The sequence below is a fragment of the Magnolia sinica genome, chromosome 5 (genome assembly GCF_029962835.1).
Source record: "Magnolia sinica isolate HGM2019 chromosome 5, MsV1, whole genome shotgun sequence".
NCBI classification, from domain to species: Eukaryota; Viridiplantae; Streptophyta; class Magnoliopsida; order Magnoliales; family Magnoliaceae; genus Magnolia; species Magnolia sinica.
In genome coordinates, this window is record NC_080577.1 from 39,972,220 (window position 1) to 40,000,206 (window position 27,987).

A 27,987-nucleotide genomic window follows, 5' to 3' on the forward strand; every position below is an offset into this window, starting at 1 on the left:
ATGACCCATATCTGGCCTGGCCCTATTTTGATCCGGCAGCCATAATTACTAGCCTGATTACTATTTGGGCATGAACATTTAAGCTCGGCCCCTTCCAGCCTAGTGAAGACTTACCCAAGAGGTGGCAATGAGCAAGGCTACTCCCGGTGCAGCCCTGCAAGTAAAAATATTTAAATGATCAATGGTCTGAAATAATCCAATCTAACACTTTAAATAATAATAATAATAATAATAATAATAATAATAATCCTGAACCTACAATTGAGCCTTTTCATATAAATAGTTCAGATCATGTTTCAATGAGATAACCGATCGTAAGTGGCTTTGAACCGTCCATTCCTTTTGTCATAATGGTTGCCTACTTGATGATTGGATAGGGCCATTCGCCATCATTATGTGAGGCCAGACGCAATGCACTAGTCCTACCTACTGATTGACACTCCCTCAGCTGCTCAAAACAGACAATTCAGATAGGTGACCAACAAGTGCTAAAAGAGAATGATCAGCACTCTCGAAATTCATCTGATCATTGTGATTTCAGAATATGCATCCACAGTGGGGCCTACAATTTAGACAATACCTGTTTTAGTAAATGGTGGGATAAGGACAATAAAAGTTCATTCGCTTTCAATTTAATGCTATACTTGAATACAAGGGAATGTTTGGACCTACTGCTCAATTGTCATTGCATGTTATCTCATTGGAACCTCCCTGTTGTTGGACCTGGGGTCATGTTCATGGATCCAAACCATTTATATGATGGCCCACACCACCATGACCCTTTCCTTAACCTTTGTATGGTGGGCCATGTTTAGAAGAAGAAGAAGAATAGGCCAGCTCATGCACCTTCCAACTCTGCACTTTGATTTGATTCCCAGGAACAAAAAAAACTACATTTGCAACCGTAACTAACTTACCGATGTTTATAAACTATCACAAAAGGAAAAAATAATAATAAAATAAAACAAACGAAGATGCAGAAGATACGCCAAAATGAGGAGAATGGGGAAACAAAAGAAAAGAAAAACAACTCGGAGGATTCAAATCCTCCAACATCAGATTTTCAGCTGCGTCATGCTCTCTATTGCAGATGATTCTTGCGCGTCTTTCACAGCCGTTGTGCTTGCAATCTCTTCTATCTGAGCTGATGGCTTTGTTGGCAGGGGAGGACTGGAATGAACTGGTGGCTGTATCCGGACCATTGGTGGTGGGGCAGCAAAAACTGGCACCACTGGTCTAATACGAACTGGTGGCGCAGCATGCATTGCTTGCGCCATTATATGAGATGAACGACAAGGTGGGGGAGGCAGTGGCGGGGCAGAGTACACTGGCACTGCTGTTCTTATTGTCACAGGTGGAGCCATCCCATGATATGGTGCCTGGTAGTGCTGGAAAGGTACATATGGTGATGCTCCTGCCATGGGGAACTTTTGTTGCCAGGGCCCACGGTTCTCGGGAAGCTTAGGTGATGATGGGTGCCTGTCACTGGTCGTGGTCGGGGATGCGAGCCTGTTCCTTGAAGCAGATTTTGGGCGGATTAATGGAAGGATTTTTGATCCAGTGGCAGAGGAAGGAGTTTGTGAGACTGATGGCCTTTGATCTTGTGTCGGGAATTTTTTCGGGAATGGAAGTGCATTTGGTTTGTTTGCTGTCGCCATCGCCAACTTCTCCTCCTGACGGTATTTAAGTAGAGCGCGGGCTATGGTGATCTGCTCCTGCTCGTCGTTGGTCTCAGTCTCTGCTGATGAGCTTGCAGTTTGCTGTGCCACTGCCAAGGAAAACAAGTGGCAGATCATATGAGGTGAAATTCAAGTATCCAAACCCAGGTATTAATGGGGACCACCCAAGGTTTTAAGATTCGGGAGACTTGAGTGATTAGTTCTAATCTAATTTCATTCAGGCAGGCAGAATTTTATTTTATTTTGGTTTGACACAACGAGTCGGAATTTAAAATAGAGGGTGACTCGGCCAAAGGAACCATTAAGTCATCCCAAGTTGCTGAGTCGTAAAATCATGGGTCCGCCCAATCACAAGTGACATGAAGAGCCACCAAAATTGTATACATGGAACTTACATAAAGCCATCCAGACCATGGCAACTGGGAAATAGACTAGTTTGAATGCTATTTTGGGCTATGGCCCACCAACGCCAACTGTAGGGATCACCATATGTAGGGTCTGGATTGTCAGATAAATGCACTACATGTACAGTTGTGATGACCCTGCACGTGGTATATCTGTGGCAGGAACACTAGGTAGCTCATCTATTATAGCCCAACAGCATAACAAACCAAACTCCCCAGACAGTTAATTATTACAACCACAACTACCAAAAACAATGAAAACTACCATTATTCAAAAAAATTGCATTTCTAGCACATAATTCAGAATCTGTACCATACAACCAATGCATATGTCAACCTTCTTTGAACAGTTTGATTTTGAATGTCAATCGTCTTATGTTTTCATATAAATGGTAGCAGTGTGGCAATGGAGGCAGACGCCGCCATCCACAACAGGCCAGTGTCTTCCCCTATTTATTGTATGAAATGGTACGATACGTGCACACGCACACGCACGACTCATTATTTTTATAGAAAAGCTACTCAAAGCAATTAAGGTTTTATTACTTATTTGGAAAAAATGTACCCCTTTTTTTTTTTTGAGCCCTGAAAAAGTGCCCTTGTGTTTTGCAATGATTTCATCATATGAACATGGAGTAACATTAGGAGCCTGAGTGGAGCCAGGCTTCGTGAATCTGCGAGTCTATTAATCCTTGTGAGATGGTTTATGGAAGCAGTGAATGTTAGGATAGTTTATGGGCTGTTTGGCTTGAAATCCGGGTTTCCTTATGTTACTGAAACATGTGGGTCTGCTTGATCTACTTGGATGGGTGAGCCTACAGGATCTGACAGTATCTACACGATATTAGGGACCTTTCATAAAGACGAAGATGGAAGGCCCATGTCCAGTGATCCGCTGAACTACAATGAAAGTGGAAAAGATCTAATCACCCCTCTTATGCTACGGTTACGATGGCCATAAGACACGATTGACAATTTAGATCGTATAGAACCAGCCTGATGGACAATGGGTATTGTTCCTCTCTCAATTCTCTATGGGGTAACTCTTAGATGGGATGCCTTCATCTTTTATAAAGGGAGGGATCGAGAGGATTGGGAGTTCGGAAGCGATCTCTCCCCCATACCCCAATCCACTCTCATTTGAATTTTGAGAGAAGAGGATTAGAAAAGGAATATCCAACCGACTGGGAACGTTCCGATGTTTAACTGTATGGGACCCATCCACTGATGGTTGCCTGCAAGTGGGCCCCACAGGGCCATATCCAATGCTGCCTAACAAGGCTGAGTTTTTTCTTCTATGGGGCTGAGTTGTTGTTTAGGGCATGTTTGGAAGGTTGGAAAATAAAAGGAGAGTGACATTTTCTTTGAAAGTTATTTCCTAAGAAAGCATTGAGAGAGCAGGAAAAAGTTTTCAGGACTTTTTCCATGAAAACAAATTTTTGGAAAATGTTTCTCAAAAAGTGAACCTCCCAATCAGGGAAAATGTCTTCTTAGAGAGTATTTTCAACCCAAATACTTCCCAAGCTCCCAAACAGGCTGATGAATCACTCTTGCAACACAAGAACAAAAGAAGGCGTGCTAGATGACAACTCAATTGTTGCATGGTAGGACCACATGTTCTCCGAAGAAGATAAGGAATCCATATGTTTCATTCCCAAATAACCCCTTAATGCTCCACAACACGGAAATTCTAAATCTTCCGCTACCATTGATTTACTTGAATAGAGAGTGAGGTTTTGGCTATGACAGTAAGGATGGATAGCATTAATCAGTTTGATTTGACTAGAAGCTGTCTATAATGCACCCATGCTCCATTGACATGTGCAAATTTCTTTGTACTATAACAAGAACTTATGACTGCTCCTGACCTTGATTCCATGTGAGCATGGTGAATCAATCCCTTCATCTCATAGCCTAGGCCCCACGTCTCATGGTTTAGGTCCTCGGCCAAACCACCCTCGTGGGCCCCACATCTCATGGGTTCCACCTCACACAAACCACCCACCTCACACAGGCCGCCCGCCTGGAGTGTGCCCCTGCATTAATGAGGACATCAGAGCATCATCCTATCGTGTCTACTAACGGAGGAAGAAAACCCCGACTAAAGCCCCAGTTTCACTATGGCTGGAGAATTGCTATGTGGGGCCCAACGGGCTGCATTGAAGACCCCACATGTATGGTTTATGCATCTGGAAGACCCCATACTGGGAAGGTGCATGTAGGTTACTTTTATTGGAGTTTTTTACAGTTGGATTTCAACTGCTGGCCCATCGGACTATCAGATTATGGTGATCAGACCATTATGTGATACAGGACCGATACGTGCAATCAAATATTGTGTGAGACTAATCAGCAAAATTAACTTTATTAATAAAAAAAACATAAAACTTGCTATCATCATCACAAACACCAAAATTTCAAGAGAAGATCATGCATAATTCTGGCCTAGGTTACCAAGCATCATCCTACAAAACCATTAAATAAGAGAAACTAAGATCTAATAGATGTAGGGACATCCAAATAACATGGGGTATAGCCTATTTTAAAGGAGAAGATCTAATACTACCTAGGGTGAAATTAGGGTTTAGGAAAATTGGGAAAAACTTAGAATTAGGGTTAATGGGGTAAATTGAGTAGATGGGTTAAAGGGTTTAGGTACTAGGACAAGGGAATTAGGGTTTTGGATGGAGGGAATGTAAGGATTTAGGCTTAATTGAAGAATTTGAAGAACAAAGGTTTGGTAATTCGGGGAAATAGGAAAATTTGAGATTTATAGGTTTAGGGTTTGGAAAAAAGAGAGAAGGGTTTTGATGCAAGGGTAATGAAAAGCCAAAGGGACAAGAGTGTGGCTGTATAGCTCACCCTATGGTTTCACACGTGTGGCCGTACGATCACACGTGTGGGCTAAGTTTGTGAGATTTTGGCTCCTTAGGGTTTGGCTCATCACTAGATGTATAAAGGATAAGGATTGGAAGAATGGTGATGACTTGGGATGGAGAAGATCGAAGAACTTGAAGAACACCTCGATGGTTGATGAAGGAATGAGAATGTGGGGGGATAGATGGAAGCCTCACACCTCTGTTGATGAAGATTAGCATCGCACCAATCTTCATTCCAATTCACATGTAAGTCACCTTCAAATCACATGAAGATGAGAGAAGAAGCAAAGAGCTTTCTCTCTCCTTTTTTTCTCAAAAATCAACTGGAGATAGGTCACCCGACCCCCCCTATAGCTTCAAGAACTTTTCAAAATTACAATTTCAACCATCTTATGAATTTTGACGAAAATGACCCTAGTCTAATGAAAAATCAACTAAAATCACTCAAAAGGTTTCTAAACATAACGTAATCATAAACTAAATCATAAAAGATAATAATGTCCAAAATGATGAAGATGATCCACAATCAATGGCCCGATCATGTGATCCATGCGATCCAACGGCCCAATCTTCACGTCCCTCGAATTCGACGGTCCAAATCACTCCCTAAACAACCCATGTGCGCCTGGGTGGGGTCTTCCAGATGCTCGCACATGCACATGGGGTCTTCAACATGATCATGGGTACTCGCTTAGCCACAGAGAAATCAGTGCGGCCAGCTTCCTTTGATACGTACACAAAGGTGTACGTAATGTGATGTACTCATCATTATGCCTTTTGGACCACCACATTTTAGACTATGAGTCCCCTTTTTTTCTAGTTTATTATTTATTTTGAACTTATTGATGTTTTATAATTTCTTAATCTGAGAATACAAAAGCGGGGGGGGGGGGGGGACTCTCTTATGGCTTTGTGAGAAAGCCCCTTGCATCTCTAGAGACTGGAGAGGGTGTGAGACCATTCCACAAATATCTTTCGTTCTCTTCGATTCAAGTTAACAATATCTTCTTTCTCATCTCTTCCTGTAAGTGTTGTTATGTTTAGCACACATGGATTGTCAAATTTCGTAAGACAAAAGTACTTCAAGGTCAGATCACAAGTATGGAATCACAACTACTCTACATGCCTGAAGATCAGCTCAAGATCGGCATATCTTCTCAAGAAATTAACGCCCGAATACAAGACAAGATCAAGTCAAAGTTCAAGACAACGTGTCTCATATATTTGCTAAAACACAAGTGGTATAACCCTAGAAAGACCTTAGGTTTAGGTACTTTCAAATTTTCATTAAATTGGATTTTTATAAGTATTTTTGCTCTGGAATTCAGCCAACCTAACTTCCTCGGCCAGCTTTAACTTCAAGCCCGAACAAAATAACAAACTCTGTTGAAAATTCGGCTAGCCCGAGAAAGTTCAGGTCAAATTCCAGCAATACAAATCTTTGATTTTTGTGGGAATTCAGCCAGCCGAATTTTGGATAAATCTTATACCGCGCGATTCGATAGCTGTTGGAACGAATCCGGTGGAATCCAGCTAGCCGAAGCCAATCTTAGGCTAGTCGAAGTTCTAACCTCTTTGCCTATAAATTGAGGCTTTCTCTCATTCTAAATTACAACGAAAATTTACTATAATCCTTCTGCAAGAGAGAGAGAGAAACTCAAGTCTTCGACAAGCTATCTGTTGGTATTTATAATTTTAATTTATAGCTTATTCAATTCCCTTATCTCAAGATCTTTTCAATCTTATTCTAAAAGAGTAATCTATACTTTCTTTGAGATCTAAGAGAATTGAATCAAGTAGTATTTAGATTTTTCATTTATAAAATCTATAGAATCCTAGACTCTTTCTGTCTGATTGAACACTATGCCATCTACGTTCAAGAAGTTCTTCTGCTACAAGCTTCTGCTACATCTTCGAATCTCCATTTGAAGATAAGTACATTTACTGTATTTCATTTTAGGTTTGTTTGAGATAGCTTGTGAAAATCTAAATGGAATTTTTATTTGTGATCGCCCGTGAAAATCACAAAAGGGGTTTTTATTGTGATAACCCGTGAAAGTCACAAGAAACTGTATTAGGTTGTTAAGGTGAACCTATGAAAACCTTATTATAGTGAAAGCCAAAATTACGAGAATAGTAATTTTGGGAGTAGAGTAGGTGTGATTGTTTTAAGCACCGAACCACTATAACCCTTTGTGCCTTGTGGTGAATGCTTTATTCTTTTGGTGGTGAATGTTATTTATTATTTCATTCTTATGGTGAATGCTGTAATTTTTTTATCTTTTCTCGCTAGTTTGAAAGATTGATTTTAAAGATATTCGTGAAATAAGGTTGTCCTGCCTAATATTTTGGGTGAAGGTTGTCCTACGAATCATTTAGAATCAAGGTTTCAATACTCAGGCAATTGAGATTTTTGTAATCTTTATATATTTCGCATTTATTTTGATTATTTGACATTGTCCTATTCAACCCCCCCGACAGGACATCGTTAGCTCTCCTTTTCACTTCTTCTCTACTCATCCTCGTCATTCTTTCCTTTTCCTACATCATCCAACTCAACCCATCCATTCCCCCCTCTTTTTCCATGCACACGTTAGTATACATGCACGTGCGTCCGTACGAATAGACACATGTGGCCCTCATTCCTTTGATCTTTTCCCGCATTCCCTCTCTAAAGCACCCTACATTAATCCCTTAAAAGCCCTCTCTCAAAACCCTAACCTTAGGATTCCGATTTTGCCCCAATTCGTCAAATTCCCAAATTCCCTAAATTCCCATCTTTCAAATTCATAACCCTTAGCTATCCAAAACCCTAATTGCTCCATCCTACATCAAAAACCCGAAATTTCCCAACCCCAATTTCAAAACCTAACCCTAAAAGCTTAATTTCCCAATTCTATCCTTCCTAAACCTAGTCATCCAAACCCTAATTTCCTCCAAACCAATCCCAATCCATTCAAAACCACCCTACAATAACCGGGCAGGCCTATACCTTTAAATCCCTTAACTTGACGCATGTCTTTTATATGAATGTGGGTGAATCCTATGCTAGAAGGGAGTTTTACCTCCCATAGGGCCTTTCTTATACTTATTTTATAGTTATGTGAATTGAGGGATGTTTGGATCTAAATGCATGTTGTAGTATAAATCTGAATTTTTAAATTTGTGATGGAAAAGCAATATTTTTATGTTCTAATTGTTTGAGTTGATTTGTTTTATGATATTTCTATTGCATAATAGACTCGACCATTCGTCCTACATCAAGATTGAATGGAGTCAGCTACTCAGTACACAATTCGATTCCAAAATTCCCTTAGCTGTTGAAGAAGAATTTAGAATTTGACCAACCGTTGACAATGAGGTTCACAATCAGAGTGTGTGTGTGTGTGTAGAGAGAGAGAGAGAGAGAGAGAGAGAGAGAAATGCTCACCTGCACACATTATGTGCGCACCTTTGCACACGTGTCTTAGGCACAGAATCTGAACGGTCAACGTGATGCGACACCCCTTGAAACTCTTATGAGCTCAATTTTCAGCCTGATCCAACACTCTAGTGGACCATAGCAAAGAGAAATGCAAATCAAGGGAGGAAATTGTTTCCTTTTGCCATGGCCCGCTAGAGTTTTGTATTGGGCTGAAAGTTACACGTGTGCAAAGGTGCACAGGTGAGCATTCCTCTCTCTCTCTCTCTCTCTCTCTCTCTCTCTCTCTCTCTCTCTCTCTCTCTCTCTATATATATATATATATATATATATATTGTTTCCTGATTTAATTACTCAAATTTCATTTTCTTTGTACTTGCCAATTGCAAGGGTATTCTGCGAATCCAAAATGGAACATAAATTTTTTACTTTCCTTCGATGAATATTGGATTTTTTATTTGAGGGCTTTCATGAAGATCTGTTTGCAAAGAGCCAAAATTCTACCATGTGCCAAAATCAGCTGCAGAGATGCTGATTAGAAAAGAAAAGAGAGAAATCTTCGGACGGAGACTTACATTGTTTTAGAGATGACCATGCAGCCATGGCTGCATTCTTCTCTGCTTGCTTCTTGTTCTTGGCAGGTTCTCCGGTGAATATTATTCCAGCCAGCTCCACCTTACCTGTGAAGACAGGTAGGTGTCCAAGGCCGGAGCGGAACGTGGTGTACACCGGCAATGCTGCTCCCACTCTCTGTGCAATTTCCTGTAGCAGATTCTTGTAGACCCCTGTCTCATCCTGTCCAAAGGAAGTTATATTGAGTTAAGGGAGCTCACTTAGCTGACTGGTTGTCAAAAGCGCAGCTCACTGAGGAAAAGTTTTATACGTAGACACACACGTATGCAACTATGCATGTATGTTTATATCTTTATAACTATCGAGATAATGCTAAACACCCTCCCTAAGGGTGGAAATGAGACAGGTAGCCTGCCTGACCCACTTTTTGTTGGGCTTGGACCTACCAGCTTGGCCCTTTGATCAGGCTTGGGCTTTGCATACATGGCCCAATCATTTTTGGGTCGGGCTTGGGCTCAAGTCCTTTTATAGCCCCACCCGACTTTTTATGCACAAGTGTTATATCCTACAAATATGCCATTCTACTCCTTAGGTGACTGCTGGTTTCACTCCTCTAAAATGTTTATTTCTTTGTGCATGTGTGGCCCACTTGATAAATGAATAGATTAGGAAAATTCAAGGGGGAAACAAGGATTTGATCAATTATGAGGTTAGGCCTCGGCCCAACCAATTTTTTCGGGTTGGGCTTGCGCTTGCTATGCTAGGTCCATCACAGGTTTGGGCCAGCCTCAGGCCATGGATCTTAAGTGTCAGGTCGGGCGTGGGCCTAGCCTGGCCAGGCCCAAACCCAGCCCATTGCCACCCCTACTCTGTTTTATGACAATTGTAAACACATCCCCTCTGTTTAATATTATTGCAAGTGCCTCCTCTGTTAGAGAAGCTGGAGGAATCTATACCAAATAACATCAATACCATCTTCAGGAGTTTCTCTTGCCTGCATGTGACACCCACCATTATTTTTAAATGGTATCCAACCCATTCACCAGAGTCATTCCACCATAAATATTGGATGCCTAAAAAAGAAGTATGATCCGATCAGCATATGGGCCACACCATAGAAAACAATGGACAACCACCCAAAAATCCTCCAAATTCATGTGCTGGCCCCACTTAATACTTGGATCAGCCTGATTTTTGGGGTGTCAAATGGTGGAGTGACCAATCTGAACAGTTTAGATGACACACACGTACTACAGTAGGCCCGCATGTCTATATCTAGTTGCCTATGATATAGGGGTAAACTGTCAATTGCTCAAAGATATTGATCTTAATAGACAATATGATGGAATCTACAACGAATCTGTAAAACAGAGGGAGGAATGTATACAAAGTGAAATCAGAAGGGGAGGTGTCTAATCTTCTGTGGAAAGGGGCTTCTGAAGAAAGAAAGTTTGATCTTTCTTAGGTTGGAAGATGTGTGTAGACCGATCAAAGATGAGGGGCAGGTACTAGACCGCTGGTGTCTATGAACACTGCTTTACTCAGGAGGATATGAGATTTAGCATTGAAGAAGGCAGACTTTAGAGGAATCTGATAGTATCTAATATGGTACCCGGGATGGCGGATGGTTTGTAAGGAGCTCCTCTCTGTATAGAGCTTCCTTTATCTGGAAAGTGATAGCGGGCACCCAATACCTAGTAAACAGGGGGATCTCCTTTCAGCTTGGCAATGGAACTCGGATACATTTTGGGTTGACATTTGGTGTGGCGATACTGTGCTTCACGATCTATATCCAAGTATTGCTAGACTAGCATCTGATTGCTTCATCCGCGTGGCGGATTGCTTCTCAATAGAGGGGAATGTTGGGGCATGGCTTCCTCCCTGTCAAAGAGACTTAAACGGATGTGGAGATCGTTGATCTCGTTGCCCTTTTGGATCTCCTAAACAATTATAAGCTGAGTTTCAAGAGGAATACAAGATCCTATGGACAAAACATCCTTCCGGTAAAGTTCTCAGTAAGTTCCTTATTCGCCTTCACCTCTGTGATGCCATGGACTTCGGGTCCACCCACTCTTTTCATCATTGGTTTTATGGAGCTCCTTGTGTTGTGACCTTCATTTGGCCAGTAGGACGGAAGAGAATTCTCAGGATTGACAACCTGCAGCAAAGATCGCTTGTTCTCCTCAATTTTTGCCTCATGTGCATGGCGAGCGAGGAGTCAATTGATCATTTGCTCATCCACTGCTCGTTTGCCACCAAACTTTGGATACACTTCCTCACTTTGCTGCATTCTGATTGGGACATGCCAAAGTCAGTGAAGGAATTGCTTTGGGCTTGGAGCAGAGGTGGAATGGGCAAATCCGGCAAAGCTATATGGAGATTGTTAATCATGGCAGTGTTATGGGTAATTTGGAGAGCAAGGAATGGCCGTTGCTTTTGAATACGAGGGAGATTGAACCTGAGGCCATTTCTAGAGTAAGGGATATTGTATTAGGGTGGGCTATGTATGTTAAGGCAGCTTCAGCTAGCCTTGCTTCTGGGCCTTTTTGATTTCCTGTAGCTTGGGTTGTATTCTTTCCTCGTGTTTTGCGAGCCTTCTAATGAAATTTCTGTTACCTCTCAAAAAGAAAAAGAAAAAAGGAGGTGTTTATAATTATCCCTTGCATATATATGTACATATAATGTGTTGATTTATACATACGAGTAATGATGCAATGTAGCAGGTCGCCATCATACTATGATGAGGTGCACATGCATTGGATAGGTAAATCCATTTGGACCAATCACCAGGTGGGTCCCACCTTTGGTTGCCCAAGCCCAAGGATCAAGGTAATTGAATAGTCCTAATCATCCAATCGCTAGAAAATTGGCCATTGGACATGCAGCATTATCTACAGTTTTAACACCATCTCAAGGCTTGAGTCGGATTTTTTGCTATAGCAATAATTGGTGGGGCCCACCCATATGTTTTTGAGTCATTGTATATTCATAAACTGATGAGGGATCACTTGCTTATGCATGCATATATGCATATACACACCTATTGACACAATCACCCGACTTTTTTAAGGTGAAATTTCTTTTGATTCTCTGTGTAAAGGTATGAGGGTCAATTGGCATCATTTTGCTAACTTCTACAAGGAGAAGAGGCCAAGTTCACTATTCCTTCAGAACAGGGTCCTTACTTGTTCGGAAATTGGTAGATGCGGGGCCCATGGTTGGTCTATCCAAGGCACTGATCTAACAGCCTCCATCATGGATGGAACATTCCCCAAACTCTAGATTGGAAGGATCCTAGTCATCGAATCTTTGGTCTTTCCTCCAATTGAATGTAGTTTGTTCGTGCATTTCTAGGGGTGTCAATGGGCCAAGTAAAGGGGTACCCATACCCGCCAATGGGTACTACCCCGTGGTTGCACCCATACCCATGTAATGCCTGAAATGGGTACCCATACCTGTAACCTCTAGGGTGTTGGTGTACTCATTTATGATTTGAGATGAAAAAAATGCCATTAACTTAAAAGATCAAATTTTACATAAAAGAAAATAAGAACTATGGTTTTTTCTTTAAAAAACATTAAAAAGAAAAAAGAAAAAAACCAACTTCATGTTGTTTTTTATCCATTGCATGATTAAAAAGCTAGAAACTATCATAGTGAAATTGCATATTTTAAGTACAAGTAAAACATAAGCCCTCCAAATTGTGAGCCCTAGATTAGATGTAGAATGAACCAAAAGTTAAGCTTGTTTAATTATCTGTTTATCATGAATGTTTTTTGGGGGGTTAAAAGTGAAAAATATACCATGGTCCTATTTCAACAAAAGTGCCTAGGAATTGGAGATTATGATTGTTCAATCAATATGATTTCAAGTTTATTACTTAGCGACAGTGATTTCCGCAATTTACTTGGTTTAATTTGAGATATTGTTCGCCGTATTTATAGTTTCCTACTTATCAAGTGTCATACACAACCCCAGCATCAATGACTTTACATTTTATTATAACTCTTCATTTGTTATGTAAATTTTACAAGGAGACTTTTGATTTGGTATATAAATTGTACATGGGTATTACACACTGGCATGTGTACCACAAACCGTTTTATCCTTAAGGTGGGTGATGAGGACATTAGAGGACCTACTTCGGTGCACTAGAGATGGAGACAACCACCTACATCAGCACAACTTTCTTTGTGGATAAAAGACGAGTTCCAAATGAGGCCCGCTGGACCATTTTGAAGACCCCACATGCATTGGACGTGTATCAAGAAGACTCCACTTTGGATGATGCATGTGGGCTAATTATGAGACCATTTTAGTCATAGAATTTCTATTTTGTGTCGATCTAACCATTGGGTCTCGTCGATCAGGCCATCGGGCCACCAGATCTTCCTGATCCGGGCCCCTTAGACTTTGATCTTGCTTTCTTTATGTTTTTTGTTATTTTTAAGATTTATTTGATGGTTGAGTTTGATAATAAATGTTTTAGTTTTCTTATTTTGGATGATGGGCCACTTCACTTAAGTGAGTAATATAGTTGTAATTATGCTGAATTTTTAATTATAAAACTATAGGGGGGTGGAGTTCCAACCCCAGTGGTGTTATTGAGAAGAAAGATAAAAAGAGAGAAACTCTCTTGTGTGAAACAATTTTCCTCTTTGCGTTTTAGGGTTTGTGAGAAACCCTCCATTCCAATTGAATTGTGAAAGGATAGAAGCTTGTTTAGTGGTGGATTCCTCAATGAACATCCTTCCTCTTTCTCTTCTTCTTCTTCTCTTGTCTTCCTCTTTTCCCTTCCATTACAACCTTCTAAACCCTAGATCTTCAATTTCCTATTTTTCTCAATTTCTAAAAACCCTAATTCCAAAATCTCCAATTGCCATGAACCCTAATTTTCCAAATTTTAGATTTACCCCTTCCTAACCCTAATCATAAAACCTACAAATGTCACTTGAGTGTGGAACGTGCCTATACTAAATTGGAAGTTTTATCCTTCAATCGGGCCTAGTTTTAATTGATTTATGTAATTTCTTAGCATGCGAGCATGTGATTTAAGTTAAATCAGATTTTATTTCCTATTGTTTACTCTTAATTACTTGGTGGGTTAGCATCTTTTGTTAATTGAATTACTTTATGGACTCTTTCATTATATCCACATTGCATGCTAGCATAAAATCATGTGTCCTACATCAAATTTGGTATCGGAGCCAGGTTTAGCATAGGATTTTTGTGTTGCATTCACATCTAGGGTTATTAGAGCATACATTGCATATAGAATCTAGGATCATACTACAGATTTTTGTTTCACGTTTGGAGTGTCCCATTGCTAAATTTTTAGCTAGCGCTTTCCACTTATACCATTGCTGAATTTTCAGCGTAGTAATCTCAAGGTGTCACCTTGCTGAATTTTCAGTTTGTAATTTTCAGATTACACTTTGCTGAATTTTCAGGGTAGTATTTCAGGTTAACAGCTTGCTGAATTTTCAAATTAGTGCCTCTAGCGTGTCTAATTTGATCTCTAGGTTGGTTTTGTCTTTGTCATGACATTACCATAGGATTTAGGTTTTCCCCTAAGAGTTACCTTGTGTATGCCCACTCATTCTGGACGTAGCTTTGGTCTACATCCCACTATGAATCTAGAGCAGATTGCCGAGTCCCTTAATGCTATCAACAACTATCTGATGGCTATTGAAGCGTGCAATAGGACCACCACAACTCAATTGACTGTGATTAATGCACATGTCAATCAGCTTGAAGCCTCCCTTCAAGGGAACCCCGACAGTGGGGAATATGTCTAATTACAATTCGAGGATCAAATTGAGATTGTGCCACTTGCAATTGTTAGCCATGCCTTAAGCCAGATTGTAGAAAGTGATGATTGGCATAGGAATTCAATTTTCTACACTACGCCAAGTGTGGTAGCAAAAACTGCAAGGTGCTCATTGATAGTGGCAATTGCATCAATGTGGTCTCTACTAGCACCGTGGGCCGCTTACGTATGCCAGTCGTTCCTCACCCTCGGCCCTATCGAGTCTCATGGGTTGATGCATCTTCTATTCCGGTTTCTCAGCGTTGTCACATTCCCATCCAATTTGGTTCCTATACAGACACGTTGTGGTGTGATGTTTTGCTTATGTATATAGGCCATGTCATTTTGGGCAAGCCTTGGTTGTATGATGGGGACGCAACACTATTCAGTCGCTCGAATACGTGTTCATTTCTATATGAAGGCAAAAGGATTGTCTTGAAGCCTCTCCCACCCAAAAGCATCTTGGAAAAGAAGAATGACGTCAAGAAATGTGGTCCTGAAGGTGTAACGAAACTCCAGCTTAAGTATCTTCCTATAGTTAATGCCAAAGAGTTTGAAAGAGAGACTAAAACTGATTTGATGTTGTATGCCCATGTGGCAAGTGAGGTCACACCTAAGGTTATTATAGAGATGCCACCCGAGGTTATACCCGAGGGTAGTGTAGAGTTATCATCTGAGGTTAGTCCGGCATTGGAGGACTCCAGTGTTGTAATTCCAGAGGACATACAGGATGAGCTTACACCCGTGCGGGATATTCACGCATTGATTCTACCAAACCTTCATCAGGATCAAATGAGTCTCGGAGAGGAAGTAGATTTGGAAAGATAAGTAGATGAGCCTAGGACCCCTAATGAGTGCATACCCATGTCTATGTTTCATAGGCCTTCAGAGTCTGCACATGCATCTACACAACATATGCATGACTTGCATGTGGAGATTAGAAAAAGAATCAAAATAAATAATGAAACATACAAAATGATTGCTGACTCACACCATAGATTTAAAGAGTTTGTTATGGGTGATGAAGTCATGATTAAAATACGTCCACAAAGGTTTCCACGGAGAACCATAAAAAATTACAAGCCCACGACGCTGGACCATATAAAATCTTAAAAAGACTGGGTTCGAATGCTTACTTGATAGATCTTCCACCTAACATGGGTATCAGTCCCACATTTAATGTGGAAGATCTTGTACTGTTTCATGGACCTTCCTCTAACCCTCACATGAACTTTGATGATGATGCCCCTGACCTGTCCCATAACCCATGGCCATTACCTGACTCCTCTTCTCAACCTTTACCATCCGTACCTATGAGAAGAGAGGAAATAGAGGATATTTTAAATTAACAAGCGGTTTCCACATGACATGACGGTTACCAGGAGTACCTTGTTAGTGGAATGACATACCAAAGTCAAACAGTACGTGGATCATAGAGGCAGAGCTTCAGCGACGAGACTCGGATCTCCTCAAACATCACTGCAACTTTATTTCGCCAGAGGCAAAATCTCCTCAGCCAAGGGGAATTGATGGGGACATTAGAGGACCTACTCGAGTGTACCAGAGACAGAGACGACCGCCCACAACAGCGCAACTTTCTTTGTGGATGGGAGACAAGTTTCAGATGGGGCTTGCCGGCCATTTTGAAGACCCCACATGCATTGGACGTCTATCAGGAAGAACCCACTTTGGGATAATGCATGTGGGTTGCTTAGGAGACCATTTTAGTCATATAATTTCTATTTCGTGTCGATCCAACCATTGGATCTTGTCGATCAGGCCATCGGGCCACCAGATCTTCCTTATCTAGGCCCCTTGGACTCTGATCTTGCTTTCTTTATGTTTTTTGTTAATTTTAGGATTTATTTAATGGTTGAGGTTGATAATAAATATTTTAGTTTTCTTATTTTGGATGATGGGCTACATCACTTGAGTGACATAGTTGTAATTATGCTGAATTTTTAATTATAAAACCACAGGGGGTACAGTTCTAACCCGTGGTGTTATTGAGAAGAGAAAAAAAAAAAAAAAAAGAGACTCGTGTAAATGAATTTTCCTCCTTGTGTTTTAGGGTTTGTGAGAAACCCTCCATTCCCATTGAATTGTGGAATGGTAGAAGCTTGTTTGGTGGTGGATTCCTCAAGGAATATCCTTCCTCTCTCTTCTTCGAAATGTATTATTATTCTTCTTCTTTTGTCTTCCTCTTTTCCCTTTCATTACAACCTTCTAAACCCTAGATCTTTATTTCATATTTTTTCCAATTTCTAAAAATCCTAATTCCAAAATCTCCAATTCCCATGAACCCTAATTTTTTAAATTTCGGATTTTCCCCTTCCTAAACCCTAATCATAAAACCTACAAATCTGTCCCTTGAGTGTTGAAAATGCCTATGCTAAATTGAAAGTTTTATCCTTCCATCGAGCCTAGTTTTAATTGATTTATGTGATTTCTTAGCATGTGGGTATGTGATTTAAGTTAAATCAAATTTTATTTCTTATTGTTTACTCTTAATTACTTGGTGGGTTAGCATCTTTTGTTAATTGAATTACTTTATGGACTCTTTCATAATCTCTATACTACATGCTAGCATTAAATCATGTGTCTTGCATTAGTGGGCCACATCAGATAATTGGTAGGTTTCACCTAAATAGTCCACCATTTTAGTTCATGGAATACATGCATATATGTGTGTGCGCGCGCACCTACAAGCTATGCCACAGGAGACCATCCATGCAAGCAGACTGAGTGGCCCAACCGTGATGTACATGTGAAATCTATTCCAACCATTAGATGAGTCACATCACATTAGGCATGGGCCAAAAAATCTGGCCAATCCATGATTCAAGTGAGCCACATTAAGGGATATAGTTGGGAGCAAAAATCCAATGTTGGTTTCACATTAAGGGATATAGAGAGGTCACGTGCACATGCACATCACGTTGAGGTCCCTAATTGGGGAAAAAAAAAATGGATTTCACATGCACAACACGTTGGGCCCTGTGCAAAATCAAGGGTGGGCATCCCCTCGAATTGTTTTCATTGGTGTGGCCCACCTAAACCAAGGACCATCCTAGATTTTTGGTCCTTAGAGAGAGAGAGAGAGAGAGAGAGAGAGGTCACGTGCACATGCACATCACGTTGAGGTCCACATATATACATTATTTTTTATTTATTTATCTATATTTAATCAGGTTTAAGTGAGATTTGGGTATGGGTTGGGCTATACCCACACCCAACCCATCTATTAATCGAGCTCAGAAAAAAAAACCCACACCCACACCCATACCAAGCCCATGTCAAGCCAGGATCGAGTACCCACTGGGTGCACCTGGCCCATTGACACCCCTATGCATTCTTTTTAACCATGGGCTCCACATAATTCTCCTGCACCAAAGAATCTTCCAATTTAGGAGACTTTAGTGACTGGTCCATCCATGATGATTGATGGGGGCTGCAAATCAATGGCTTGGATAAACCACGGGCACGGGCCCCACATCTACAAACTAAGTTTTTAACAAAGAAGTTCCCTACTTGAAACAAATAAGAAATCCACAAGCCGGGTGCATCCAATGGATATTCGAGCTCGACCCAACATGGGTCAGGTATGGGTGTAGTTAAATGGGTGTGGGTGTGGGTTTAGGTATTTTTTTAGCCTAATTAATAAATGGGCTGGGTGTGGTTATACACCAACCCATACTCAAATCTCACCCCGCCCTGAGAATATATAGGTAAATAAATAATAAATAATGTATATATATGTGGGCCGCATTGTGATGTATATGTGAACTCCACTCTAACCATTAGATGTGTCACCCCTTGTTAAGCCCAGCGCCCAAAATCAAGCTGATCTATGATTTAGGTGTACCACACCAATGGAAACAGTTGGAGAGGAATGCTCACCCTTGATCTGTACAGGGCCCACTATGTTGTGTATGTGAAATCCAGTCGATCCATCACGTATGTCACCCATGGATATGAATATCGGTATCATATCGGCCAATACAGCCGTATCGTATCCATATCAGCATGAGATGATACGCGATACGACGGATCGGCCTAATACAAAAAACTAACCCATATTGGTTTGAATCGGTGCTGATATGGGGCATATCGACATCGATACGGCCTATACAGGATGATACGCCCATAAAAGACTAATTTAGAATTATTTTTTTCAAAATTTCTCTCTCTCTCTCTCTCTCTCTCTCTCTCTCTCATTTAAATAATGGAACAAGCTTAAAAACTCATTTTAGGCTAGATGTAGACCTATTTTGGGATCAAAACAAATAATTTGAATGAGATTCAATAAATCGAAGCGAAGTGGACCATTATGGGGAAAATAAAAAAGAATAGCAAATCTTCACTATATATATATATATATATATATATATATATGTGTGTGTGTGTGTGTGTGTGTGTGTGGGAAATGGTACTATGAGGTCGAGCTGTGTGGGCCGCACTGTGACGTGTCGAACATCTATCCCATCAGGTTAGATCCACCATTACATGGTGGGCTACAGGCTTAAAAATCAAGTCGATCCATGACTTGGGTGGGCCACACCACATACAACAGTTGAGAGCGGTTACCCTCCCATTAAAACATTCATAATCATTTATTGGGCCCACCGATATGTGGTTCACAAATCAAGCCCATCCATTGTGTGTCCCACTTGGGTGAGGAGTCAGACCAAGTTTCAGTCGCATCCAAAACTCAGGTGGGCCCCACCAAGTGCTTTTATATGTTTTAGGCATCTCTTCACATGGTTTTAGATGATATGGCCCACCTGAGTTCCGTATACGGCTGAGTTTTGCGATATCCCATAACCTAAAGGGGACCCATAAAATGCACGATTTTGATGTTTGACACATCACGGTGGGGCCCACACAGCTCGACCTCATGGGAAGTTCCCATGAGGTCGAGTTGTGTGGGCCCCACCGTGATGTGTGTCAAACATCTATCCCATCAGTTAGATGCACCATTCAATGGTGGGCCACGGACTTAAAAATCAAGTCAATCTATTACTTGGGTGGGCCAAACCACATACAATAGTTGAGAAGGGTTACCCTCCCATTAAAACATTCATAATCATTTATTGGGCCCACCAAGATGTGGTTCACAAATCCAGACCATCCATTGTGTGTCCCACTTGGATGAGGGGTCAGACCAAGTTTCAGCTGCATCCAAAACTCAAGTGAGCCCCACCAAGTACTTTTATTAATTTTAGTCATGTCTTCACATGGTTTTAGATGATATGACCCACCTCAGTTCCGTATACGGCTGATTTTTGGTATATCCCATAACCTAAAGGAGACCCATCAAATGCACAGTGTTGATGTTCGACACACATCACGGTGGGGCCCACACAGCTCGACCTTGTGGGAAGTTCCCACGAGGTCGACCTCATAGTACCACATATATATATATATATATGGGAAAAGGTTTTATGCGGTCGATCTCATGGGAACTTCCCATGAGGTCGAGCTGTGTGGGCCCCATCGTGATGTGTGTCGAACATCAACACCGTGCATTTGATGGGTCCCCTTTTAATTATGGGATATCCCAAAGATCAGCCGTATACAGAACTCAGGTGGGCCATACCATCTAAAATCATGTGAAGACATGCCTAAAACATATGAAAGCACTTAGTGGGGCCCACCTGAAATTTGGATGCATCTGAAACTTGGTCTGACCCCTCATCCAAGTGGGACACATAATGGATGGGCTGGATTTGTGAACCACATCTCGGTGGGCCCAAAAAATTATTATGAATGTTTTAATGGAGGGTAGCCCCTCTCAACTTTTGTACGTGGTGTGGCCCATACAAGTCACGGATTGACTTGATTTTTAATCCCTAGGCCCACCATGGAATGGTGCATCTGACCGATGGGGCAGATGTTCGACATGCATCATGGTGGGGCCCACACAGCTCAACCTCATGGGAAGTTCCCATGAGATACACACACACACGCACGCACCCCATCTTCTTCTTCTTCTTCTTTTTTGTATTTCAATGTAATGGGCCATTGTTGACATGCTTGATTTGTGTTTAAGTAGAGCCAATTTAGTTGACCTTCAACAAATCAAATTGACAGATAACATTCTTATCAAAGAATGGTCCAATCCACTATTGAATACCTGGTCAAAAAAAAAAAAAAAGGAATTAAAAAAAAAAAAATAGAAAAAGAAAAAGAAGAAGATGAAGAAGAAGAAGATAGATTCCTGGATATCACATTTTTCCTATTTTCATAATATTTTTCTATATTTTTTTGCTTAAAAAAAATTCTAACCGATACAACCCCAATACCCAACACCATATTGTATCATTTTTCCATCGAGCTGATACGTCGACCAATATCGACATTCAGAACCATGGTCACCCAATGTTACACCAAGGTCCAAAAATCAGGCCATTTTACAGTTCAATTGGGCCCTAGTGAAATCAACAGTGGGTGATTGCTCCCAACTATTTCCCTTGGTGTGCCACACCCGAATCACGGATTATTATTTTTATTTTTGCCCTGGCTATAACATGATGTGATTCATCTAATGGTTGTAGTAGACTTCACGTACCCATCACATTGTACCACCTAGTTTCTTCGCATGGATGGTCGGGAGACCGTCTCTCTCATCAAACTTGTCAACTATTTACTTTGACATAGCCATGTGGCCCACCTTAGGTGTAAAATGGCTTGCAATACAAATGCTAGCATGTTGGACTCATGTTCAATTTATATATCAAATCAAAGTCTCCGCGTAGAGTTTATATACCAAATTAAGAGTTGTAATAAAATGGAAAGTTATCGATACTCATGCTATGTATGATGCTTGATATTGTACATGTGGTGAACAATATCTCAAATTAAACCAAGTAAATCGTAGAAATCACTATCACTAAAATAGGCCTAAAATCATATTGATTGAACAATCTAACTTCCCAACTCCTAGACACTTGTTTGTTGAAATGGGACCATCGAATATTTCTCACTTAAAACCATCCAAAAAACGCTCACTAATCCGATAAACAAATTATCAAACAAGCTTAATTTTTAGCTCATTCTACATCTGGTGGACGGCTCATATTTTAATTACTTATTCAGGTATGCAACCTCACTGTGATAATTTTTAGCTTTTAATCACGCATGGATTATTTTTTTTAAAAAAAAAAAGATGAATCCAAAATAACATGCTATCATGTTATATTTATGATTTTTTAAGGGAAAAAAAAAAAACCACAATTTTATTTTTTCTATAAAATTTAATCTTTTGAGTTATCTCAAATCATAAATGGGTATCTGATACCCAATAGGTACACCAACACCTTAGAGGGGATACAGATATGAGTGCTCATTTTAGGCCCAACATGGGTATAAGTATGGGTATGGTTAAGGGTGTGGATCGTGTGGTACCCTTTGGTGGGAATGGGTATGGCCCATCAACACCCCTAAAACTCAAACCTCTCCAAAAATAATTACCATTAATCATATATACACAAAAAATACAAATATGGATTTTCTTGATGGATAAACCTAGAATATTTGTCACTTTCCCTTGCCTAATTCATCAATGACACACTATTTGTCCACATGGCAAACGAGTACAAAACTTGGACCAATCATTGAGTAGACCCTACCTTAAATGGGCCCACACCGTAAAACCCGTGCCACTTGGACAATCATAACCTTAGATTGGAGGATTTCTTTTTTAAGGACTTTAGTTTTAAACATCTACTTATTTTCTTAACTGATGATTCACCATTTGTTATCTTTCCCCAATATTTGATGACCTGTGGTTTAACCAAGGATGTGACCAGTGGTGTGGCCGAATAGGATTCCAGTAGTTGTCCCTAATATGTTGGGATAAGGCTTAGATGATAATGATGGTGGTGATGATCATTTTCTTTCCCCAAAAATTTTATAGTAATATGGTTAGGATTTGTTAAACCAATGTGATTGTGGGGCATGGTGTTAACATCCAAATTGATGATCCTTGTGCATTGCATATAAGGGGATTGGGGTGGAGGATATACCTGAGTCGACTGCCATTGATGCCAATAATGGAGGTTTGCTGGAGAAGATGAACAACATCACTAGCGCTTCCACTCCTTACCCTTTGACCGATGGGGGTTTTTACTACTTGAGTTGGGTGATGGGAGAGGAGACCAAGATTTCTCCTTTATATGTTCAGTTGGCGGTGGAATCCTACCCATCGACAAATTCCTCTATCGGTGTCGACGCCTCCACATCTCTCCATCAAGATGGAGAAAGCCCATTGCAAATGCAATCCCTTAATATGTATGGTACTCCCTACTCATTATTGGATATCATACAACCACATTGGTTTGGGACCCACTGGGCACTCATCGCCTTGATCCAAACTGTCTATGCCCTTCATGTAGACACATGTGCCATAGGTGGCCCATCTTGTGGTTAGATTCCAACATTCTTCCACTTGGATCGCATGTGGTATTGTACTATACAAAGAATGGATCATGAGCAGTACCCTAAATAATATGGTTCATTGAGATAATAATATGGAACTATGGCAATCATCACTTCATTTATCGAAGTTAGACTACATATGATCACACTTATGAGCACTCCCAACAATATGGATCGCTATCGCATGGGCATGTGGTATGGAAATCTCATGCCAAGTGTGATCATGTGTGCAAATTTGCAAGCGGTCTTTCCATCCCTACCTAGAGATGTCTTATGCCTCAAATGAAAGCCCAAATGCACTATTCAATTACCTTATGCATGCATAACATGTAATTAATGAACATATGCTATAAGACCAAAATCGTCAACCAGGCTAGAATTAAATAAGAATGCATACATAATTGTAATGTTTGTATACTCCCACTATACAAACATCTTACGAGAAGTAATTCCTTCATTCGTAGGTATGTAAAGATCCACAGACACCCGAGATTCTGAATTCTTTCTTTTATGACAAAGAACCTTAAGCAAATGCTCCTGATTTAGATGAACCCTGATTGTTTTTTAAAAGAACATTGTACTGCAACGCCCAACACCTAGCTTCGTAGTAGGCGTTCACCTCTGTTTTACAATGAATGAAGCGATAAGCGCCAGTATTGCACTCTTTCACACAACAACCTTCATACCCATTAAAACAAAGCCTAAATTGGACTTCGTTAGGCATCCAACGTAGTATGAATTTGTACATGTAATTGATTCCAACTAGCTAGTGCATCTGTATGTGAGCATAAAGACTATATCATATTTTTTGTCACCCATTTCGTGGATCCGCATTTGGATTCACCATATATCCCAAGCATTCCTCCAATATAGGCTTTGTCAGGCTGACTACAGGACCGAATTGTCATGCAACGGTAGAAACCAAGCTCTCACTAATCTTTACATACTTGCAAGCAGTGTTTTGTTTAAAACCAAATGAAGAAATCACCTCATTAAACCTCAAGTACCACCAATGTGATGCTTACTTTTAAGCTATAGGACTACTTTGCATATCGAATGCTCAAACCTCATGAGTTACAACACCTTTGATTACACCATGTCCTTCCTTTAAGGGTATCATTCTAGGTGTTTCTTCTTTAGTAGGCTTGCCCAAAGAACTCCTAATTATCTCCCACTATTCACTCATTGATCAATTGAGGAATGAGAAGATCTTTCCTATGTGACAAACGTAAGAAAAGTCATGATTTGCTCTCTTAGCCTCTCTGTTTTGGAGTTTCTCCTTCTGCGATTGTATTTTCGGTAGTTTAATGGCCCTGGGGGTCTCTATTTGTATAGTTTCTAGAGATGTTTTGGGGTCCCTTTGAATTGTACAGTTGCTTTGAGTTTTTCCTATTGTTTTTGTTGTTTTGTTCGCTTTGTTTTCCTTTCTTTCTAGGTTACTTTGGCTCCCCTTTATCATATTCTCATTCTTTTAAAAATAAAAATAAAAATTGATTTGCTCCTTAGGGAGGTTTCCAGGTTATATTTTAAAATCGCTTCTGCCATCCTTTAGAATCCCGACATTCCCAGCTTTGACTGTCCTTATAGCCTGCGAATGGTATTAGAATTTGAATCTCTTTAATCCTTCAAGTTAGTTGAAGAAATTGACACTAATAATTTTGGATTTTACTATGGATGTAACCATGCCCTTACAGGTCTGGTTTTGTCTCTCAACTTCTACCACTGATGCAGGACAATTAACCACTCGCTCTAAAAGCTCGAACTAATAGAGCATGGTGAATTAATCCCTTTATCTCATAGCCCAGGCCCCAAATCCATGGGTTCAGCCTCACACGAGCCACCTGCCTCAAATGGGCCCCAAATCACATGGGTTCCACGGCCCAGCCGCCCGAGTGTGCCCCTGCATCCCACAAGCCACCCTACTCATGCTCGAAAATGCCCCCGCATTAACCACTATGGATTCGGGTGATAATATCATGCAACCATATCTATATATGTGTGCCTTTAATGGATGCCACAACATAAAAAACTATCTACAAAAGTGATGTTATACGTTTGTGCAGACCATAGTTGTCTATCATCACTTCTAAGAAGCTAACGTTTCTAGTGACACCTAACTACTTTATTCTTGTTTATTTCCATTATGCATAAGGCTTAATATTGGTTACACACGTGTTCCCCTATGAATCGTAGCATAGGGGAGCTAATTGCACACAATCTAAGTCCTGAATGAAACCCCATCCTAATTTTTTATAGGACCACCATGATGTGCACGTGATATCCACTCCAACCATTAAATGTGTCATCCCATGTTAGACCTAGGGCCAAAACACTAGGCTGACCTGTGATTTAGGTGGGCCACACCAACAGAAACAGTTGGGAGAGAGACGTGTACCGTTGATGATTATGTGAAATTCATGCGAACCATTAGATGCCACACAACAGTTTAGGTCGGGCCCTAAAAATCATACCCATCCTCGATTTAGGTGGGCCCCACCAGGGGAAACAGTTTAGAGGGTAAGCTTCGCCTGTACACTGCTTTTAATCATGAGGCCCACCTAAATCATGGATGTGGCTGGTTTTTCAACCCTATTCCTAAATTTGGGTCACTCACATGGTGGTCGGAGTGGATGTTTGAAACACATAATGGTGGGGCTCATCCGAGCTAGACCACCCCTCTATGTAAATTGCTTTACGTAACAGATGTGGATTGCACGCTTAACCTGCCAGTACGTCACCTCGATGCTAGAAAAGCCTTGTGGAACCACCATGATGTATGTGTTTTATTCACATTGTCCATTCATTTTCCTAAATCATTTTCGGGCATCAACCCAAAAATGGGGCAGATATAAACTCGGGTGAACCACATCACAGGAAACAGCGGTGATTGAACGCCCACCATTAAAAACTTACTTAGGGTGCACTATAATGTTTATTTGCCATCCAACCTGCTGATTAGGTCACACAAACCTAAATGAAGGGAAACCACAAATATCAACTTGATCCAAAACTTTTATGGCCCACAAGAAGCTTTCAATAGTAGGTGTGGAATCACCATTGTTTCCTATTGTGTGGTCGACCTGAGATTTAGATCTACCCCATTTTTGGGCTCATGCCCTAAAATGAGCTAGCAAAATGGATGGACAGCGTGGATAAAACACATATATCATGGTGGGCCCACAGAGCTTTTCCAGTAGCAACATACTAACATGGTCGACATGTGATCTATCTGTAAATGGCATTGAGAAAAAGCAATTTAGGTAAATGGGTGGTCTAGCTTGGGTGGGCCCCGCAATCATGTATTTCAAACATCCACTCTAACCGCTAGGTAATTGAGCTAATTTTAGGCGTGGGGCTGAAAAACCAGCCACATCCGTGGTTTAGGTGGACTTCACAATTGGAGACTATACAGGACGACACCTACCCTCTAAATTGTTTCCCTTGGTGTGACCCACATGAATCAAGGATGGGTCTGATTTTTGGACCCAGGGCTAAACTGTTTTGCGGCATCTAACGGTTTGCATGGATTTCATACAATCATCATGGTGGGCCCCATAAAAAAATCAACAGTGCACGTCTCTCCCAACTGTTTCCTTTGGTGTGGCCCACTTGAATCATGGGGGTAGCCTAATTTTCTAGCCCTAGGCCTAACAACGGATGTCTCTCCCAACTGTTTCCTTTGGTGTGGCCCACTTGAATCATGGGGGTAGCCTAATTTTCTAGCCCTAGACCTAACAACCGAAGGCAAATGTAATGGTCAAAGTGGATTTCACATACACATCACGGTGGGTCCATATAAAAAATAAAAAATAAAAACATAGGGACATTCCACACGTTTCATCCTAGAAGCTAACTTCGGACTTAGATTTGAGCACAAGTAGCTCCCCTACGTATTGTACGCTACGATTTGTAGGGGAGCATTACTCTCTCTCTGTATTAATACTATTGTCCCTTTCCTCGAAAGGTTTGGGATTCTTCTATCCTCTTCACTCAAGATACAGAGGCGCACATGGGTCATCGGGTTTGTCTTCCGAGGAAAGCATGGGCAAAGAAGCAGTTGGCTTTTTTAGTAGCTTTTTGGGCTATTTGGGAGGAGAGGAATGGGCGTTGCTTTGGTGATTCTGGTAAGGAAGCTGCTTTTATGATTCGTAGGGTGAAATCCTTTGTTGCCAATTGGGCTTTGTTGAGGGTCAAATATTGCATGTTAGACCCCAGTTATTACCTGCTTTTACGAACATGATACTGTTTAATGCTCTATTTTAATCGTGTTTGTGTTGCAAGGTGAATTTAAGAGTATGGACTGAAAAGTGTGTTAAAAGCATGGATTTAAAGCTTCGAAGTCACCAAGGCAAGGGATGAACCCCAGGGGACCGAGATCGAAGAATTTACACGTCAGAGATCTGAGAAAATCAAGCCACTCACGTTAAACGGGCTTGGAAATCATCCAGAATGCAAGATCACAAGGTTCCAACTTTATATATGGCTTGAGGACCACAAATTAGTCGTACACGTCGAATTTCAGCCATTGGATCCCTGTGGAAGTGGCTCAACGGACAGATCAGCCCCCAAATCATTGATTTGGGGCCCCCCTGATATCTGGATATGCTTCAATTTTGGTCTCAACTCCTTAAAGTAGATGAGAAACTGAATGGACGGTGTAGATCCTACACTACATCGCTGTGGACCCCACCTAGAAGTCGTGTGTACGTACAACACACGCAAGGCTGCTGAGCACCAAACCAACAGAGTCGGTCAGCATGTGCTAACCCAACTCTGTTCGGAT

General features: G+C 40.9%; 1 protein-coding gene and 1 long non-coding RNA gene across 2 annotated transcripts in view; both read right to left on the minus strand.

Moving 5' to 3' along the window:
* Window positions 1-841: 841 nt before the first annotated feature.
* LOC131245953 (double-stranded RNA-binding protein 6) overlaps window positions 842-27,987 on the minus strand; it is a 37,948-nt gene continuing 10,802 nt past the window's right edge. Inside the window, exons 2-3 of the mRNA XM_058245776.1 lie at window positions 8,959-9,178; window positions 842-1,768 (exon numbers count right to left, since the gene is read on the minus strand). Coding sequence (XP_058101759.1) covers window positions 1,056-1,768; window positions 8,959-9,178 — 933 coding nt within the window. The 3' untranslated portion in view covers window positions 842-1,055. The remainder of the gene's footprint in view (window positions 1,769-8,958; window positions 9,179-27,987) is intronic.
* LOC131245954 (uncharacterized) lies at window positions 26,297-27,089 on the minus strand. Its single transcript, XR_009171046.1, has 2 exons — window positions 26,936-27,089; window positions 26,297-26,851 (listed from the first exon to the last, which is right to left on the minus strand). It is a non-coding gene; the product is annotated as an uncharacterized LOC131245954 (long non-coding RNA).